General features: G+C 42.7%; 2 protein-coding genes across 6 annotated transcripts in view; both read left to right on the top strand.

Moving 5' to 3' along the window:
- LOC118360950 (centrosomal protein of 170 kDa-like) overlaps positions 1-10,766 on the top strand; it is a 96,128-nt gene extending 85,362 nt beyond the window's left edge. For all 4 annotated transcript variants that reach the window (XM_052470927.1, XM_052470934.1, XM_052470940.1 and 1 more), the window contains 6 exons: positions 5,106-5,364; positions 6,137-6,329; positions 7,218-7,468; positions 7,577-7,670; positions 7,812-7,863; positions 8,031-10,766. In XM_052470927.1, the coding sequence (XP_052326887.1) occupies positions 5,106-5,364; positions 6,137-6,329; positions 7,218-7,468; positions 7,577-7,670; positions 7,812-7,863; positions 8,031-8,287 (1,106 nt within the window). In that variant the 3' untranslated portion in view covers positions 8,288-10,766. The remainder of the gene's footprint in view (positions 1-5,105; positions 5,365-6,136; positions 6,330-7,217; positions 7,469-7,576; positions 7,671-7,811; positions 7,864-8,030) is intronic.
- Positions 10,767-12,655: 1,889 nt separating this feature from the next.
- Positions 12,656-19,620, top strand: dync2li1 (dynein, cytoplasmic 2, light intermediate chain 1). 2 transcript variants are annotated; one of them, XM_035791152.2, is made up of 13 exons: positions 12,656-12,811; positions 13,029-13,164; positions 13,790-13,824; positions 13,919-13,988; positions 14,072-14,160; positions 14,289-14,484; positions 14,590-14,658; positions 16,611-16,688; positions 17,911-17,990; positions 18,146-18,216; positions 18,345-18,442; positions 18,544-18,639; positions 19,436-19,620. In XM_035791152.2, exons 1-13 carry the CDS (start codon positions 12,798-12,800, stop codon positions 19,496-19,498), a joined length of 1,095 nt encoding a protein of 364 aa, XP_035647045.1. In that variant the 5' UTR covers positions 12,656-12,797; the 3' UTR covers positions 19,499-19,620. The 2 variants fall into 2 exon arrangements, with proteins under 2 accessions (XP_035647045.1, XP_035647055.1); XM_035791162.2 differs by having other exon boundaries at positions 12,659-12,811; positions 13,032-13,164.
- Positions 19,621-20,945: the final 1,325 nt, after the last annotated feature.

Genomic DNA, 20,945 nt, shown 5'->3' with positions numbered 1-20,945 from the left:
ATGTGTGGTGGTGTTTAGTGTGTGTGTGTGTGTGTGTGTGGTGGTATTTTGTGTGTGTGTGTGGTGGTGGTTTGTGTGTGTGTGCGGTGTGTGTGGTGGTGTTTAGTGTGTGTGTTTGGTGGTGGTGTTGTGTGTGGTGGTGTTGTGTGTATGTGTGGTGTATAGTGTGTGTTTAGGGTGTGTGTGTGTGGTGGTGGTGTTTTGTGTGTGTGTGCGTGGTGATGTTTATTGTGTGTGGTGTGTGGTGGTGTTTAGTGGGTGTGGTGGTGTTTAGTGTTTGTAGTGTGTGGTGGTGGTTAGTGTGTTTGGTGTGTGGTGGTATTTAGTGTGTGTGTGTGGTGGTGTTTAGTGTGTGTGGTGTGGTGGTATTTAGTGTGTGTGTGTTGGTGCTTAGTGTGTGGGGTGTGGTGGTGTTTAGCGTGTGTAGTGGTGTGGTGGTGTTTAGCGTGTGTAGTGGTGTTTAGCGTGTGTAGTGGTGTGGTGGTGTTTAGCGTGTGTAGTGGTGTGGTGGTGGTTAGCGTGTGTGGTGGTGTTTAGCGTGTGGTGGTGTTTGGCGTGTGTCGTGGTGTGGTGGTGGTTAGCGTGTGTGGTGGTGATTAGCGTGTGTAGTGGTGTGGTGGTGTTTAGCGTGTGTGGTGGTGTTTAGCGTGTGTGGTGGTGTTTAGCGTGTGTAGAGGTGTTTAGTGTGTGTGGTGGTGTTTGGTCCTTCTGTAGCACAGTTGGTAGAGCATGGCGCTTGTAACGCCAGGGTAGTGGGTTCGATTCCCGGGACCACCCATACGTAGAATGTATGCACACATGACTGTAAGTCGCTTTGGATAAAAGCGTCTGCTAAATGGTATATATTAGCGTGTGTGGTGGTGTTTAGTGTGTGTGGTGGTGTTAAGCGTGTGTAGTGGTGTGGTGGTGTTTAGCGTGTGTGGTGGTGTGGTGGTGATTAGCGTGTGCCTTGTTCTTGGAGAGAGACCGTCCTGTAGGGTTTCACTCCAACCCTGTTCCTGGAGAGATACTGTCCTGTTGGGTTTCACTCCAACTCTGTTCCTGGAGAGATACCATCCTGTAGGGTTTCACTCCAACTCTGTTCCTGGAGAGATACCGTCCTGTAGGGTTTCACTCCAACCCTGTTCCTGGAGAGAGACCGTCCTGTAGGGTTGCACTCCAACCCTGTTCCTGGAGAGATACTGTCCTGTAGGGTTTCACTCCAACCCTGTTCCTGAAGAGATACTGTCCTGTAGGGTTTCACTCCAACCCTGTTCCTGGAGAGATACCGTCCTGTAGGGTTTCACTCCAACTCTAATCTTGCTCACCTGGTTCTAATAATTAGCTGCTTGTTAAGCTGAACCAGGTTAGTTACAACTCGGGTTGGAGAGAACCTACAGGAGGGTAGCTCTCCAGGAACAGGGTTGGAGAGCCCTGGTGTAAACCTACAGGAGGGTGGCTCTCCAGGAACAGGGTTGGAGAGCACTGGTGTAAACCTACAGGAGGGTGGCTTTCCAGGAACAGGGTTGGAGAGCCCTGGTGTAAACCTATATGAGGGTAGCTTTCCAGGAACAGGGATGGAGAGTCCTGGTGTAAACCTACACGAGGGTAGCTTTCCAGGAACAGGGTTGGAGAGCCTTGGTGTAAACCTATAGGAGGGTAGCTCTCCAGGAACAGGGTTGGAGAGCCCTGGTCTAAATACTATGGGCACAAGTTTCAAATTGGCTAGAAGTTACAATGTTATTGGCCAAAGCTGACTGATCTTTTAGTGTATCTTAATTGGCGATGCAGAGCATAGAATAGAATAGATTAAGACAATTGTCACTGAGGGAACCTAACCTCATTGCTGATGCAAGACATAAGCAATGTTGTGATCAGCACTGGGCTCTGTTGTTTAGGGGCTGTACTCCCCCTAGTGGAAATGGTTATTTAAGACATTACCATAGCATGTTAGAACTTGTCATGTAGTTAAGATGTTATGTGAATCCAATTGATATATTTTAAATCTTTAGAAAGCATTTGGTCAATACTGTACATTACACATTTTGTGCAGATGTGACATTGTGAGAAACAATAGCTTAACATGTCCTCCAAGATTTCCATAGCTTCTTGTTTGATGCTTGGGTGATGGGGCGCCCTCATTTGATGCTTTTGTTGTGTGTCAGCTGAACGGGAATCAGTCTGCCTTTTTAACTGGTGTTTGTCATTGTTCCTAATAATGACATTATTAACACAAGCTCTGCAAATGATAGACTTTCATTTTAGATACAGCCTCGAAATTGCTTCAATTACATTATTTTCATCGTTATGTAAATTGAAAACTTCAAACTGAAACGACAGGCTTAGATTATATCAGATCCACACCCGTCAACTGAAACAAGAGGCTTAGATTCTATCAGATCCACACCTTTCAACTGAAACAAGAGGCTTAGATTCTATCAGATCCACACCCTTCAACTGAAACAAGGGGCTTAGATTCTATCAGATCCACACCTTTCAATTAAAACAAGAGGCTTAGATTCTATCAGATTCACACCCATCGACTGAAACAAGAGGCTTAGATTCTATCAGATCCACACCCTTCAACTGAAACAAGGGGCTTAGATTCTATCAGATCCACACCTTTCAATTAAAACAAGAGGCTTAGATTCTATCAGATTCACACCCATCGACTGAAACAAGAGGTTTAGATTCTATCAGATTCACACCCATCGACTGAAACAAGAGGTTTAGATTCTATCAGATTCTAGCTGACATCCGCATAGCGGTGTTTGAGGTGGAACTGCGTTAAAGTTATCAAATCCACACGCAGCTCCTGGCATTATACCTCAAGCGGACGTTGCCATTGGCTGCATGGAGTCACATTAAGAGAAATCCCATGCAGCCTCGTTTACAAGTTTGAATACTGGAATGTAAGATGAGGGTAGAAACCCTCATGATTTCAGCATCATTATTTCTATATATCCTACACTTTCTCCTTCTGAACTTCTAACGGGAGTGGGATGGGTGTGGCTTCCTGACAATGGCAGCAAGAGAAGCTGCGCCAACACAGTTACTCTTCCGACACCGCCAAAACAGAAAAACATCAGCTGTGCGGGTGTCAGCTATCGCCGGAGTCTACTGACTCTTCAGTGCATCAATCTAAGTAACTTAATATAACAAAACCCCATAACAATCTATCAGTTTAAGCTGCCTCAGTCCACCGCATCTGCCTATGTCAGACTTCGCATCTGCGGTGGAAGGTGGCCGAGCTACAGCGGTGTTTGTCAGACCATGAGACATCTGCGGTGGAAGGTGGCCGAGCTACAGCGGTGTTTGTCAGACCATGAGACATCTGCGGTGGAAGGTGGCCGAGCTACAGCGGTGTTTGTCAGACCATGAGACATCTGCGGTGGAAGGTGGCCGAGCTACAGCGGTGTTTGTCAGACCATGAGACATCTGCGGTGGAAGGTGGCCGAGCTACAGCGGTGTTTGTCAGACCATGAGACATCTGCGGTAGAAGGTGGCCGAGCTACAGCGGTGTTTGTCAGACCATGAGACATCATGAAAAAATGGTCATCTTGCAAAAATGTCTGTAGCGTCTGAATGGTTTAGCTTACAAACTATTACGGACACGATGGTGTTCTTCGTTTTGCTCTATGACCTTCACAAGTGTCACGGGACTTTTACAACAAAAATAAGGGGTGAAATATGTGTCCCCAAATGTATATCTCCTAGATATAGGACAGACATTTCTAAATGAATGTGTTATTCAATGTGTTTCTATGGGCTATGGTAGTAAAGGCCAATTTAAAAATTGTACCTAAAATGTAAAATGAAATGGCTAAATGAACCATGGTATGACCATATTAAAACAATTATATATGTTAGCTTAATGCCCCCACCCCATGACAGACTTTTAGAGGCTGGATCAACCATGAGTGGCAGTGACCTCACCTTCTAAAAGAGGAGTTGTCACTGGAAACAGGAAACTTTTGCAAGACTCACTATTATAATGTATTTGAATTATGACCAGCGAGAGGAACAGAGCAAGTGGTATACCTTCACTGATTACGTGGTACTGTATACCTTCACTGATTATGTGGTACTGTATACCTTCACTGATTATGTGGTACTGTATACCTTCACTGATTACGTGGTACTGTATACCTTCACTGATTATGTGGTACTGTATACCTTCACTGATTATGTGGTACTGTATACCTTCACTGATTACGTGGTACTGTATACCTTCACTGATTACGTGGTACTGTATACCTTCACTGATTACGTGGTACTGTATACCTTCACTGATTACGTGGTACTGTATACCTTCACTGATTACGTGGTACTGTATACCTTCACTGATTACGTGGTACTGTATACCTTCACTGATTATGTGGTACTGTATACCTTCACTGATTACGTGGTACTGTATACCTTCACTGATTATGTGGTACTGTATACCTTCACTGATTATGTGGTACTGTATACCTTCACTGATTATGTGGTACTGTATACCTTCACTGATTATGTGGTACTGTACCTTCACAGATTATGTGGTACTGTATACCTTCACTGATTATGTGGTACTGTATACCTTCACTGATTACGTGGTACTGTATACTTTCACTGATTATGTGGTACTGTATACCTTCACTGATTATGTGGTACTGTACCTTCACAGATTATGTGGTACTGTATACCTTCACTGATTACGTGGTACTGTATACCTTCACTGATTACGTGGTACTGTATACCTTCACTGATTACGTGGTACTGTATACCTTCACTGATTACGTGGTACTGTATACCTTCACTGATTGCGTGGTACTGTATACCTTCACTGATTGCGTGGTACTGTATACCTTCACTGATTACGTGGTACTGTTAGAGCCACATCCATCTCCACCAGCCTCACGTCAGGCTATCTTGTCATGATTTGTGTAGAGATCATTATGTGCCACTGTTAAAACCACATCTATCTTGTCATGATTTGTGTAGAGATCAGAGTTACAGAAGTCTGCTTGGCTTGCTTTAAGAATGCTTTAGACAATGTGCGTATCCGCTGCTTTTTGAATAACTGAAATTAACTCAAATACAGTTATCAAGGGATAATTGTGTTGTATCTTTCTCTCTGACCTTAGCCTCTAACAGGTGGAGACGATTGCCCCCAGAGTATGGATCCACCTCCGAGGAGGAGTTTGGCTCCAACAGGACCTCCCCCAAACCCGGGCGCCCCCTGCGCCCACACCCGGTCCTGAGGGGTACCAGACTGGGGGTCTCCACCGGCATCCTTAACTCTGGTCAGGTTGGCCCTGGAGGCGTGGTCCTGAAACACCGCATGAGGGAACAACAGGAGGAGTACGCCAAGGACTGGACCGCACACAGCGAGGAGATTGCCAGGTACTCATCTAAGCTCAGTTTATATGCCTCATGGACATGGCACAGGTGGTAAATATGATCTGGAGATAGGGCATCCCCAGGAATAGGTTAGTGTTTTCAATCTCATTCAACAATTGTGATCTTTAGTTAGTCCACTCTGAGGTGCTTTGTTTTGTCAAGCTGTAATAAATGGTTCCCGACTCAGCGGGGACTTTCACATAGTATGATGGTCATGAGATAAAACCATCCCACTGGACAAAAACTGGTTGAATGAACGTTGTTTCCACACAAATTCAAGTGGAAAACTGATTGGATTTGGATCAGGGAGACTGAACTGGGCAGACAGCAGTGAGAAAAGGACAGATTCATACTGCCTCAGAGCAAAGCACAAGGAATGTCTTACAAAAGAAAGGTCCTGCATCAGACAAGAAGATTGAAAGTAGTGGAAGATAACGTTATGTTATCGCAAGTATCTCTTAGTGTAAACATTTAGTTCAGGTCCCCTGCATACAATGCTTGTGTAGGATATTGTTGTTTACAAGTGAATATTGTCAATTCACTTCGGCCTCTAGATGGAGGTTAGACAATTTTCAATCTTTAGAATGGTTCTATGTGCTGTGTCAATTGATTATACAGCAGGCTAAGTGCTTTTTGTTGAGGCTGACATGCAGAAGTTCCTCAATGTCTAATGAGTAGTCTTAAGGTTATACTATATCCTTATGAGGTATCTGTGTGTGTACTGATTTAGAGAAGTGTTCTAGCAGCCTGTCTGATTATTTCCCTGTGTGCATAGGATCAGTCAAGACCTGACCAAGGACCTGGCCATCCTCGCCCGGGAGATCCACGATGTGGCCGGAGAGATCGACTCGGTCAGCTCCTCTGGCACGGCTCCCAGCACCACAGTCAGCACCGCCGCCACCACACCCGGCTCCACCCAGGAAGTGGTAGGCCGCACGCAGGAAGGCACGCAGGAGGGCTTGCAAAAGGTGTTTGACTTCTTCCTTCCTTCTACTACTAATGCTCAACACACTGCTTTAGCATCACTTTGGCTTTGATCTGCTGCAGAAGGTGTGGACTGTGAACTGGCATTATGTTTTGATCTGCTGCAGAAGGTGTGGACTGTGAACTGTCATTATGTTTTGATCTGCTGCAGAAGGTGTGGACTGTGAACTGGCATTATGTTTTGATCTGCTGCAGAAGGTGTGGACTGTGAACTGGCATTATGTTTTGATCTGCTGCAGAAGGTGTGGACTGTGAACTGGCATTATGCTTTGATCTGCTGCAGAAGGTGTGGACTGTGAACTGTCATTATGCTTTGATCTGCTGCAGAAGGTGTGGACTGAACTGTCATTATGCTTTGATCTGCTGCAGAAGGTGTGGACTGTGAACTGGCATTATGTTTTGATCTGCTGCAGAAGGTGTGGACTGTGAACTGGCATTATGCTTTGATCTGCTGCAGAAGGTGTGGACTGTGAACTGTCATTATGCTTTGATCTGCTGCAGAAGGTGTGGACTGAACTGTCATTATGCTTTGATCTGCTGCAGAAGGTGTGGACTGTGAACTGGCATTATGCTTTGAGCTTTGCTCTATTCCATTTTGAGTCTGCTATATACTGTTCAGATATAACTAAAGTGTGTATATTAAAATGTTCTTATTGAGCTTTCATTGACCTTTCTCTGCTAACTTCTTTCATACCTAATTAATCTACCTCATATTATGATAATCTGGATAATCTGTAGCATGGTGATAGTATGCATTAATAGCGAGTAGATACAGTATAACATGCTCCAGTCATGGTGAAGTTGTGGAAACCACAGCAATCATACAGATGCCACAAATAACTGACCCTCATCACTTCCTCTTCCCCTCATAGCTGATTGACTGTGTGTTTGACGAGAGCCTCAACTTCAGGAAGATCCCTCCCATGGTGCAGAACAAGGCCCCTGAGATTAACGGACGCCCTGTAGAGCGCCGCCCCCGCGCCCCAGACAGCCTGGACTGCGTCCTCCAGAGACGCACATGGAACAGAGATGAGGCGGTGTTGGACAGTCTGCTGCTCACATCTGTCTCTCAGCTGTCAGCCCAAATCAGACAGTCTGTTGACAAAACAGCAGGAAAAATACGGTAACAATCAAGCTCTTTATGTTGTTTATCTCTATATCTGACATTCACAATCGATCAAGGAGATGTTAGCAACACAAGTCTTAGCTCTATGAACTATGATTTTTCCAGAATATTGTTCAAAGACAAGGACAGGAATTGGGATGAGATTGAGAGCAAACTCCGATCTGACAGCGACATACCACTCGTCAAAACCTCCAACAAGGTAAGGAACAAACAGGTTGTACATGTATTTTTACATTATTTTTTATTTTTTGTAAATAATGCATCATAACAAAGCAACTTTTATAAGGAAGATTTTATTCCTCTCTAATGCCACGACTTCCCCTTACCTCTCTTGTAATAGGACATCTCCTCTATCGTCTTGGAGCTGAAGAGAGTGGAGAAGCAGCTACAAGGTGTGAGAGCGCTGCAGACCACCACTAAGAGGAGTGTTCATTGCAAATAGATCCAGACTTATACACACATTAGTTTCACTACATGCATTCCACCTGCTTCAACATATATGATCACAACCAAACACAAGCTCATCTTTTTCAACCATTCTCCTGTATTTCTCATGCAGTGATAAATATCATGGTGGATCCTGAAGACACCCTGGATGCCCTGAGCAGCCTTGACCTGACCAGCCCCCTTACACCCAAGCCCTCTCCTGGTTCTCAGGGGCCCCAGAAGACCCTCCCAGGCCCTGCAGCCAGGGGCTACACCGCCTCCTCGGCACCCACTGAGGGGTCAGGGTCTGTGTCAGCCAGAGACCTGGGAAGCCTGCACTTCAACCGCATCCACCCCAGTGGAGAAGAGAGTCCCATCACTCAGAAGTGAGGAGGTTCCCACCCTCTGATGCTTCATATATAGAACACCTGCCTCAAAGAACAATTTGCCCTCTTTCGGGATAATATTTCAGAATGAACCTCTACCACCCTAGTAACCTACCAAAGCTAACAGTAAAGAGGTTTTTTATGCCAAGTTTCCAAACGTGAAATAAGTGTACAGTGGAGCAAACTCAAAATGTTTCTTATTCTATTTTGAATGGTAATTGATCTGTTTTGCTGGTAATCTGTTTTCTATCTATTTTCTGCACATTTGTCTAAAATACTGAATTTCAACTTCTCTGAGCAATTCTGTACCCAGAGAATCTTATACATTGTTATGGTGAAATGCAATACACATGAAAACATGTTTTTACTGTTTGAAACGATTTAAGACTGTTACAGTACCATGTTAAACTATGTTACAGTACAGTAATGCTTGTATGTAGCCTAAACGATTTGTTTTTGGAATGCGACGCAAACGGACCTCCGTTGGCTCCGTTTGCATAGACATTGATTAGAGCCCTTAAGCCTGGTCCTTGACCTGAATGACATATTTCATATGATTTGCATTACTTGATATTTTTCCTGTTATGACTATGCGGTATCTTTGTAAACTGGAAGTGAAAAGGAAAATGTGACATTGACCGGATCTTTTTCATCTTGGACTGTTCTGAGTCCCTCTTTACTGTAGTATTTCATACAGTAACATGAGTCCATAATGGTGTACCAGATGTACACTCTGAATGGCCTTTGTTGGAGAGAGCAGGTTGGTCTTCTACCAAGAGGACCTCTGTCTGTTTAGTGTTGATTTACAAGGACTTTAAATTGGTCTTTGAAATTGTATGAAACAACATGACTGCAACAAGGTTACCGTCAAACCTTCATTAACTGTAACCACTGTCATTAAAGACAGTTAGTGTCAAACCTTCATTAACTGTAACCACTGTCATTAAAGACAGTTAGTGTCAAACCTTCATTAACTGTAACCACTGTCATTAAAGACAGTGTCAAACCTTCATTAACTGTAACCACTGTCATTAAAGACAGTTAGTGTCAAAGCTTCATTAACTGTAATCACTGTCATTAAAGACAGTGTCAAACCTTCATTAACTGTAACCACTGTCATTAAAGACAGTTAGTGTCAAAGCTTCATTAACTGTAACCACTGTCATTAAAGACAGTTAGTGTCAAACCTTCATTAACTGTAACCACTGTCATTAAAGACAGTTAGTGTCAAAGCTTCATTAACTGTAACCACTGTCATTAAAGAAAGAAGTCACTGTCAGTTGCATTAACTGTAACCACTGTCATTAAAGACAGAAGTTACTGTCAACGTTGCATTAACTGTAACCACTGTCATTAAAGACAGAAGTTAGTGTCAACGTTGCATTAACTGTAACCACTGTCATTAAAGACAGAAGTTACCGTCAAAGTTGCATTAACTGTAACCACTGTCATTAAAGAAAGAAATTACTGTCAAAGTTGCATTAGCTATATCCACTGTCATTAAAGACAGAAGTTACTGTCAAAGTTGCATTAACTGTAACCACTGTCATTAAAGACAGAAGTTAGTGTCAACGTTGCATTAACTGTAACCACTGTCATTAAAGACAGAAGTTAGTGTCAACGTTGCATTAACTGTAACCACTGTCATTAAAGACAGAAGTTACCGTCAAAGTTGCATTAACTGTAACCACTGTCATTACTACATATATGAATGATGATCATAAGACTATAGCAAGCCTTTTACTGACATTGAATCACTCACTATTCTACATTTCCATACGGGAGGATGTTGTCATGTACTCATACAGTATGTGTGTATAGACTTGACATCCTCACTGCGTTTGCTGCTTCTCTTTAGTTCCCTTTTGGAGGGTTAGCCTGACCATTTTACAAGCCTTTCGTGTAAAGTTATGTGTCGTCGTATAAAATGTATTCAAGTTCGTGCAACCGTATTTAGATACTTAAGCAATAGTGAAGTTAGGTACCAGAAAACATGCTCCATCTTTTCTGCTTCATATTCAGACTTTGATGTCACTAAGTGCCCAGTTTGAATAGTAAAATAGCATAACGTTTTTTAAGATGAGGAATCATCAAGAGTGGAATGAAATGGTATAATTGGTCAAACGTGTCAAAGGCTCTTCAAGTGTCACCGTCAGTGGTTTTAGGATTCAAAAGGACAAAAGCAAAAACCTAAATGGAACAGCTGATATCAGAATGAGATGCCTCTGTACCTGTCCTCTGCACACCATCATGTTTGTCAGTATATTACATGAAAGAGAGAAAGTGATGGGAATACTGAAGTGCTCGAGACACTTTCTGTTCATTTGAAAGTTTACACATCTTATCAGTGTTTTACTTTTCTGTTTCATGTTTTGTATAAACCACCATTTTATTTATTTTGTTGATTCAATGTATTTTATTGTTGTAATTCATGTTTTTTGTTATGTTACTTTTTTTCAATGAAATAAAATGTTTAGATTCTTTCCTTATTTACATGGATTTTTGCTGTAGAAACAAGATAGTTTGGTATTCAATGAGTTATAGTTTGCACACCTATTTCATGGTGACTCGTACGTTTTCATACTGAGCCATTTTTAGACTGGTTTGTGTGCTCACCTTAACACTGATGATGGTTTGATACCTAAACATTTCTATTTTGTTTTTCACCTTTCATTTATGCACTTTTCTGCTCAATGCACTTTTTGGGTATAATCATGTCCACATCTCTATTTTTGCAGCCTCCGTTTTGGGTTTGTCCACAAAGTGTGAGGGGTCTCCATCTCTCCTAGTAATCTTGTTGTGTAACCTATGCACCTGTAACAGAAACTATTTAAAGGACATTTAAATAGTGCAGACGGCCATCCAGGCTGTATAAGGCTCTGCCTTATACATTTTTCCTGACTTTTTAAAATGCTGAGTAAAATTACCTTTAGGAATGTACCGGAGTTAAAGCAAAAGTTGTCACAAATATAAATATACCCCTACAAATATACCCCTAAAACTGGCCTACTTAAAGGAATACTCGAAAAACGGTATGTTGGTATTTGTTTCATTAGTCCATTGTTGACATAGTTCCAAAATGTTTTGCTTGTCAGCAATCAAGTTTTCAAGATATATAACTTTCAAAATACAGAAATATTCCCCATAAGGGGAAGATTTTTGTATTTTGAAAGTTACATATCTTAACTTGATTGCTGATTTCCAAGACTTGTGAGCTACTGCCTGGGATTTAGCTAAGCAGGGGTAACATTGCACTCTTGGAAGCCTCAGGTTTGTAAATAATTCTCCATCCTCCATCCTACTAAACTACACTGTGGCAGTTACAGTTCCATACAGCTATAGGGGCCTCCATCCTACTAAACTACACTGTAGCAGTTACAGATCCATACAGCTATAGGGGCCTCCATCCTACTAAACTACACTGTAGCAGTTACAGATCCATACAGCTATAGGGGCCTCCATCCTACTAAACTACACTGTGGCAGTTCCAGTTCCATACAGCTATAGGGGCATCTATCCTACTAAACTACACTGTAGCAGTTACAGATCCATACAGCTATAGGGGCCTCCTTCCTACTAAACTACACTGTGGCAGTTACAGTTCCATACAGCTATAGGGGCCTCCATCCTACTAAACTACACGGGCAGTTACAGATCCATACAGCTATAGGGGCCTCCATCCTACTAAACTACACTGTGGCAGTTACAGATCCATACGGCTATAGGGGCCTCCATCCTACTAAACTACACTGTGGCAGTTACAGATCCATACGGCTATAGGGGCCTCCATCCTACTAAACTACACTGTAGCAGTTACAGATCCATACAGCTATAGGGGCCTCCATCCTACTAAACTACACTGTGGCAGTTACAGATCCATACAGCTATAGGGGCCTCCATCCTACTATACTACACTGTGGCAGTTACAGATCCATACAGCTATAGGGGCCTCCATCCTACTAAACTACACTGTGGCAGTTACAGATCCATACAGCTATGGAGCCTCCATGCGACCAAACTACACTTCTCTTGTTACGCTTAGACACAGGTGTTCATTACATGCTAGATAGCTAATTAGCACAGGTGGTCGTCTCTTGTCTTCTGTCTGTTTTCTGGAGATTTGGCTGTATGGGAACACTAACCATAATCGCTATCAAAAGGTGTGTCACCTTTTTTAAACTTTTAATATATGTTTTTATTTCTCGCTGATATGAAAGATCCTTATGCTTCTAAAATCGTACATCCTTCCATCACCAAAAAGTACAGAATTACTGTGGATCATCCTGTAAATTATGTTTTTCATCTAACGTTAGTCTGACTCTTGAAACTACCTTTCCCACAAACCCTTTGGGCAATGTGCTAAATTCCATCATCGAACTGCGACGTTGCCCAGCGCAACGTTTACTGATCCGAGGCGACTGACATGTAAACGTCAAGCTGGACCTTCATATTTCAAACAACGGGGCAATCAAACTCTTCAATCAAAGTCTTTACATTTAATTTAAAGGTAGTCAATGCCAAAGATAAGGTAAGATCTTGTTTGCCACTTTGGTCTTCCAATTTTGCATGTTTTTCCTAAACTAACGTTAGCTAACTAGCTAGTAGCAGCAGAGGACGGGGGGTTTGCTAGTTACCAGTATATTTGATATAATGTTAGCTAGCTACCCAGCTATTAACAACATTGTTTTGGGCGACAACAAACTATCAGAATGAACAAATAAGGTTACATCTTAACGTTTGTCTAGTAGTGACACGCTATGGGAGTTGGCCTCTGCGGAGGTTCAGAGTCGGGAGGACGGGACAGGAGGGGAGGAGGATGGCGGAGTTGATCCAGTGTCACTCAACGAGAGAACCGTGTTCTTCATTGGGAATAAAGCAGGGGTAAGCTGTAGCCATCTACCTAACAGTCCTCCTAATAGTGAGATCCGGGTTCTCTAAATTTGGTCCTGGAGAGCTACTGGGTGTGAAGGCTTTTGTTCCAGCACAGCAGTAACCTACAAATGAATTGTATGTGTCAAATACACATGGTTAGCAGATGTTAATGCGAGTGTAGCGAAATGCTTGTGCTTCTAGTTCCAACAGTGCAGTAATACCTAACAATTCCCCAACAACTACCTAATACACACAAATCTAAAGTGGTGAATGAGATGTAATTATATGAATGAGCGTTGGCCGAGCGGCATAGGCAAGTTGCAATAGATGGTATGTATTACATTATATACATGTGATATGAGTAATGTACGATATGTAAACATTATTAAAGTGGCATTATTTAGAGTGCATTGTATAAAGTGACTCGTGATCCATTTCTTAAAGTGGCCAGTGATTGGGTCTCAATGTAGGCAGCAGCCTCTGAGTTAGTGATTGCTGTTTAGCAGTCTGATGGCCTTGAGATAGGCCCGGTGTCGATGCACTCGTACTGACCTCGCCTTCTGGATGGTAGCGGTGTGAACAGGCAGTGGCTCGGGTGGTTGATATCCTTGATAATCATATTCCCCCCTCTTAGGGTAAAACTACAATTTTGCTCCGGTGCCTCGACAGGTGAGTTTATTCTCAGTACCACTGATGTATTTTTATAGTAAGATACTGCTATAGCTGTCTCTAGTAGTGTGAATTATATGTTGTTCTCTTCTAGGGATGAACCACCTAAACCAACTCTAGCGTTGGAATACACCTTTGGTAGACGGGCGCGAGGACACAACACTGTATGACACCGCTTTCATTTGTACAATTCCAGGGAGCTGATGGTGTGTGATTATCAGTCTGACCTGTTGTTCTCCTCCTCCAGCCCAAAGACATAGCTCACCTGTGGGAGCTGGGAGGAGGTACCTCCCTATCAGACCTGGTTCAGATCCCCATCACTGCTCAGAATGTCAGGTCAGTCCCAGTCCCACCACCTAAACTGCTTCTTAAATGAGTAGTTCATCACATGACCTCTTCTCTAAAGCCACTCTGCAGAGACATTGTGCTAATGAAAGTAAAGAGGTCTGTGTGTGAGTTCTCAGGTCTCTGTCTGTGGTGCTGGTTCTGGACCTGTCCAAGCCCAATGCTCTATGGGGAACCATGGAGAGGCTGCTTCAGACAACACGGACCCAGGTGGAGAAATCTTGCTCCAAGCCACAAAGAACAGTAGAGTCCAAAGCTGGGTCCAAGCAGCAGGCCCAGAACAGACCCCTAATGGTCCTCCCTAAAGACTACCCGGTAAGACAACTTTTTCTAGTAGTTATGATTTTTTTTAAAGCACAGCATTATTCATGTAAAAGGAGTCTTTGCTACATAGGATATTAACTCTGAGTCTCTCAACAGGACAGAGAGCTGATCAACCCCTTCCCAGTTCCACTGCTGATTATTGGCAGCAAGTTTGATATATTTCAGGTGAGATATGTGTTCTACTCATTTGAGAGGTATTGATATGTAAAAAAGTTTTAGAACACCTACTCATTCTAGGGTTTTTCTTTATTTTGACTATTTTCTACATTGTAGAATAATAGTGAAGACATCATAACTATGATATAACACATATGGAATCATGTGGTAACCAAAAAAAGTATTAAGCAAGTAATACATTTTGTATTTGAGATTCTTCAAATAGCCACTGCCTTTTTAAAATGTATTTAAAATTTCGCATTTATTTAACTAGGCAAGTCAGTTAAGAACAAATTCTTATTTTCAATGATGGCCTAGGAACAGTGGGTTAACTGCATTGTTCAGGGGCCAAACGACAGATTTTTACCTTGCCCTCTCTGGGATTCGATCTTGCAACCTTTGGTTACTAGTCCAACGCTCTAACCACTAGGCTACCTGCCTTGATGACAGCATTGCACACTCCTGGCATTCTCTCAACCATCTTCATGAGGTAGTCACCTGGAATGCATTTCAATTAACAGGTGTGCCAACTTAAAAGGTAATTTGTGGAATGTATTTCCTTCTTAATGCTCTTGAGCCAATCAGTTGTGTTGTGACAAGGTAGGGGGGTATAGAGAAGATAGCCCTATTTGGTAAAAGACCAAGTACATATTATGGTAAGAATATCTCAAATAAGCAAAGAAAATGAAAGTCCATCATTACTTTTAGACATGAAGGTCAGTCAATACAGAAAATGTCAAGAACTTTTACATTTCTTCAAGTGCAGTTGCAAAAACCATCAAGCGCTGTGATGACATATTATTATTATTATTATTATTATTATTATTATGACTGTCTCTCATGAGGACCACCACAGGAATGGAAGACCCAGTTACCTCTGCTGCAGAGGATACGTTCATTAGAGTTACCAGCCTCAGAAATTACAGCCCAAATAAATGTGTCATAGAGTTCTAGTAACACACATTTCAACATCAACTCTTCAGAGGAGACTGTGTGAATCAGGCCTTCATGGTCGAATTTCTACAAAGAAACCACTACTAAAGGACACCAATAAGAAGAAGAGATTTCCTTGGGCCAAGAAACATGAGCAATGGACATTAGACTGGTGGAAATGTGTCCTTTGGTCTGGAGTCCAAATTGTATCTTTTTGGTTCCAACCTCCGTGTCTTTGTGAGACGTGGCGGAACTGATGATCTCTACATATGTATTTCCCACTGTAAACCATGGAGGAGGAGGTGTGATGGTGCTCTGCTGATGACTTATGTGATTTATTTAGAATTCAAGGCACACTTAACCAGCATGGCTACCACAGCATTCTGCAGTGATACGCCATCCCATCTGGTTTTGGCTTAGTGGAACTATCATTTGTTTTTCAACAGGACAATGACCCAACACACCTCCAGGCAGTGTAAGGGCTATTTTTACCAAGAAGGTGAGTGATGGAGTGCTGCATCAGATGACCTGGCCTCCGCAATCCGCCAACCTCAACCAAATTGAGATGGTTTGGAATGAGCCGCAGAGTGAAGGAAAAGTAGCCAACAAGTGCTCAGCATATGTGGAAACTCCTTCAAGACTGTTGGAAAAGCATTCCAGGTGAAGCTGGTTGAGAGAATGCCAAGAGTGTGCAAAGCTGTCATCAAGACAAAGGTTGGCTATTTGAAGAATCTCATATAAAATATATTTTGATTTGTTTAACACTTTTTATGTTACTACATGATTCCATATGTGATATTTCATAGTTTTTTGATGTCTTCAGTATTATTCTACAATGTAGAAAATGGTAAAGAAATGTAAGAAAAAACGTTGAATGAATAGGTGTTCTAAAACTTTTGACTGAGTGTATATTCACCCTGAAGAATGTAGTTGTTGGATTTGTGTTTACAATTGTTGGCTATTTCTGTTGATTTCTGTTTTTGTGGAAAAGTTAGCGAATGTGACTGATAAATGCATTTTCTTTGTAGGACTTTGACTCTGAGAAGAGGAAAGTGATCTGCAAGACCCTTCGGTTTATTTCTCATTACTACGCAGCTTCTTTAATTGTAAGAACCGTAGGCCTCATAGTCAATCACAGTTGCCAATGTGCCTATGCATATCAATATTTCACTGTAGGCTATATCAAACAAGTATCTCAAATGCTATGTTTGAGTGATGGTATCGTTTCATTACACAATATGTTCTATTCTTTCTGCCTCACTATCTGTCCATCCTTTCACCTGTCTGTTCTCTCTGCCTCACCATTGTTCCCTCCTTTCACCTGTCTATTATCTACCTCACCATCTGTCCATCCTTTCACCTGTCTGTTCTCTCTGCCTCACCATCTGTCCATCCTTTCACCTGTCTGTTCTCTCTGCCTCACCATCTGTCCATCCTTTCACCTGTCTATTATCTACCTCACCATCTGTCCATCCTTTCACCTGTCTGTTCTCTCTGCCTCACCATCTGTCCATCCTTTCACCTGTCTATTATCTACCTCACCATCTGTCCATCCTTTCACCTGTCTGTTCTCTCTGCCTCACCATCTGTCCATCCTTTCACCTGTCTATTATCTACCTCACCATCTGTCCATCCTTTCACCTGTCTGTTCTCTCTGCCTCACCATTGTTCCATCCTTTCACCTGTCTATTATCTACCTCACCATCTGTCCATCCTTTCACCTGTCTGTTCTCTCTGCCTCACCATCTGTCCATCCTTTCACCTGTCTGTTCTCTCTGCCTCACCATTGTTCCATCCTTTCACCTGTCTATTATCTACCTCACCATCTGTCCATCCTTTCACCTGTCTATTATCTACCTCACCATCTGTCCATCCTTTCACCTGTCTGTTCTCTCTGCCTCACCATCTGTCCATCCTTTCACCTGTCTATTATCTACCTCACCATCTGTCCATCCTTTCACCTGTCTGTTCTCTCTGCCTCACCATCTGTCCATCCTTTCACCTGTCTATTATCTACCTCACCATCTGTCCATCCTTTCACCTGTCTGTTCTCTCTGCCTCACCATTGTTCCATCCTTTCACCTGTCTATTATCTACCTCACCATCTGTCCATCCTTTCACCTGTCTGTTCTCTCTGCCTCACCATCTGTCCATCCTTTCACCTGTCTGTTCTCTCTGCCTCACCATTGTTCCATCCTTTCACCTGTCTATTATCTACCTCACCATCTGTCCATCCTTTCACCTGTCTGTTCTCTCTGCCTCACCATTGTTCCCTCCTTTCACCTGTCTATTATCTACCTCACCATCTGTCCATCCTTTCACCTGTAGTTTACCAGCAGCAAGTCTGAGAGCTTGATGTCCAGAACTAAGAGCTTATTCACACAACTAGGATTCGGGACAGAGAAGGGGTAAGAGCTGTTGTACCCTCCATCTGTCCGTGCCACAGTTTGTCAATGCCACAATTTGTCATCATTTGAGAGGACTAGACTTAGGCCCAGTATAAATAATGTCCTCTCCCATTCAACATTAACACAGATGTACATGTTTCCTCCTATACTGACAGGAAATCTATGTCCTCTGACCTCAGTAAGCCTCTAATCATTCCTGCTGGGATGGACTCCCTCAGCCAGATAGGTGAGTTGTGTTTAGCTCCCCCTTCTGGTAACAATCATTACGGCAGTGTTAAAGTGCCCTACTGTTTATCATACTGATACTGTGTGTGTGTTGTAACATGACACAATTGATGTCACTCTACTTTCCAGGTTCTCCCCCAACCACAGATGTGGACATTGGGACTCTTCATGCTAAAAACCCTCTAGATCTGTGGAAGAAAGTGTTTGAGGTTGTTTTCCCTCCTGAGGTAATTCCTGCATACGCACAAATACCCTCTCATTCACACACACAGGTTGATATATATATGTGTGTGTGTGATACTGATCCATTAATCGTGTCGTCCACCAGAACACCAGTGACCACCACAGAGAGCTGAAGGACCCAGCCAAGGACCCCCAATATAGTGAGCCCCAGATTGACTCCATGAGGGCTCAGAAAGACACGGTATGAACCCTGTCTTAACTCCAATGTTTCTGATCTGATTGGTCAAAAGAAAAAGTGGGAAAAAATCAGAATTGGGCTGTTTGTGTAAACGCAACCCGAGGGTTAGAAGAGTTGGCTACAGCACACACTGTATGGGTCCATGGAGATTATCAATATTATCTTGTTCTTCTAATCTAGCTCAAACATCTCTTATCTTCTAGTAAGCCCATTTACACTGCATTGCCCCGTAATAACCCTGAACTAAAGGAAACTCTGGTGTGTATCTGGCTGTAGCCAAGAGTCCAGATGATGTTTTATTGTTGCTGAATCAGATGGCACTCCCATTGGACAGGGATCATGTGATGGGTGGAGTCAGCCAATAAGAGTTGAGAGGCTGGGGTACTGAATCCATTTCAATACACAGAATATGGATACTAAAGACTCAAACATGTACCTTGATAGATGAGTCTATGAACCCAGACAGAGCCATTAAGTGGAACTTGCTTCAGATGCAACCTTTATAGATGGGTTTTTATGAGGTCAGAATTCAGTTCCAGGTCACACTGAGTTCATATGTTTTTACCAGCAATACCGATTGACTCTCTGCCATATACAGCATGTCAGATGTATCACCTAACTGAATCAGTCAGCTGAACCCTGAGCTCAGCATCCAGAACAGCTTTCTGTTATACAGCTTACGTTGTTTGACAGTCGCCTTGCATGGTATCCTGATAGATATACGCTATAGGATAGATAAACCATGTAGAATGGACCCAAAACGCTCATGATAACATTGTGCCGTCTGTCTTCTCTACAGGAACTGGATCAGTACAAGAGAAACGCGTCCAAGTCTTGGAAAGGCCTGGAACTGGAGACCTAACTTAATGGACTCATCAGCTCTCTCAGCCAATGAGATCAAAAGAACAGAAGGTTCTAAAGCACAGACCGACTTCAGCCATGGCAGACACCTGTCTACTCATTTAATAAACCGTACAGACTTCAGCCATGGCAGACACCTGTCTACTCATTTAATAAACCGTACAGACTTCAGCCATGGCAGACACCTGTCTACTCATTTAATAAACCGTACAGACTTCAGCCATGGCAGACACCTGTCTACTCATTTAATAAACCGTACTGACTTCAGCCATGGCAGACACCTGTCTACTCATTTAATAAACCGTACTGATTTCAGCCATGGCAGACACCTGTCTACTCATTTAATAGACCGTACAGACTTCAGCCATGGCAGACACCTGTCCAATCATTTAATAAACCATACAGACTTCAGCCATGGCAGACACCTGTCTACTCATTTAATAAACCATACAGACTTCAGCCATGGCAGACACCTGTCCAGTCATTTAATAAACCATACTGACTTCAGCCATGGCAGACACCTGTCTACTCATTTAATAAACCATACAGACTTCAGCCATGGCAGACACCTGTCCAGTCATTTAATAAACCATACAGACTTCAGCCATGGCAGACACCTGTCTACTCATTTAATAAACCGTACAGACTTCAGCCATGGCAGACACCTGTCCAATCATTTAATAAACCATACAGACTTCAGCCATGGCAGACTCCTGTCTACTCATTTAATAAACCGTACAGACTTCAGCCATGGCAGACACCTGTCCAGTCATTTAATAAACCATACAGACTTCAGCCATGGCAGACACCTGTCCAGTCATTTAATAAACCATACAGACTTCAGCCATGGCAGACACCTGTCTACTCATTTAATAAACCGTACTGACTTCAGCCATGGCAGACACCTGTCTACTCATTTAATAAACCGTACTGACTTCAGCCATGGCAGACACCTGTCTACTCATTTAATAAACCATACTGATTTCAGCCATGACAGACACCTGTCTACTCATTTAATAAACCGTACAGACTTCAGCCATGGCAGACACCTGTCTACTCATTTAATAAACCGTACTGACTTCAGCCATGGCAGACACCTGTCTACTCATTTAATAGACCGTACAGACTTCAGCCATGGCAGACACCTGTCCAATCATTTAATAAACCATACAGACTTCAGCCATGGCAGACACCTGTCTACTCATTTAATAGACCGTACAGACTTCAGCCATGGCAGACACCTGTCCAGTCATTTAATAAACCATACTGACTTCAGCCATGGCAGACACCTGTCTACTCATTTAATAAACCATACAGACTTCAGCCATGGCAGACACCTGTCCAGTCATTTAATAAACCATACAGACTTCAGCCATGGCAGACACCTGTCTACTCATTTAATAAACCGTACAGACTTCAGCCATGGCAGACACCTGTCCAATCATTTA

The sequence above is a fragment of the Oncorhynchus keta genome, chromosome 2 (genome assembly GCF_023373465.1).
Source record: "Oncorhynchus keta strain PuntledgeMale-10-30-2019 chromosome 2, Oket_V2, whole genome shotgun sequence".
NCBI lineage: Eukaryota > Metazoa > Chordata > Actinopteri > Salmoniformes > Salmonidae > Oncorhynchus > Oncorhynchus keta.
The sequence above is the reverse complement of the archived record's forward strand: the minus strand, read 5'-3'. Positions and strand labels throughout refer to the sequence as shown.

Excerpts from the sequence above, each read along its gene's own strand:
- dync2li1 (XM_035791152.2), top strand. Across the intron at positions 14,161-14,288 it reads ATCACTGCTCAGAATGTCAG|GTCTCTGTCTGTGGTGCTGG; the intron begins GTCAGTCCCAGT and ends GTGAGTTCTCAG. Across the intron at positions 17,991-18,145 it reads GGATTCGGGACAGAGAAGGG|GAAATCTATGTCCTCTGACC; the intron begins GTAAGAGCTGTT and ends CTATACTGACAG.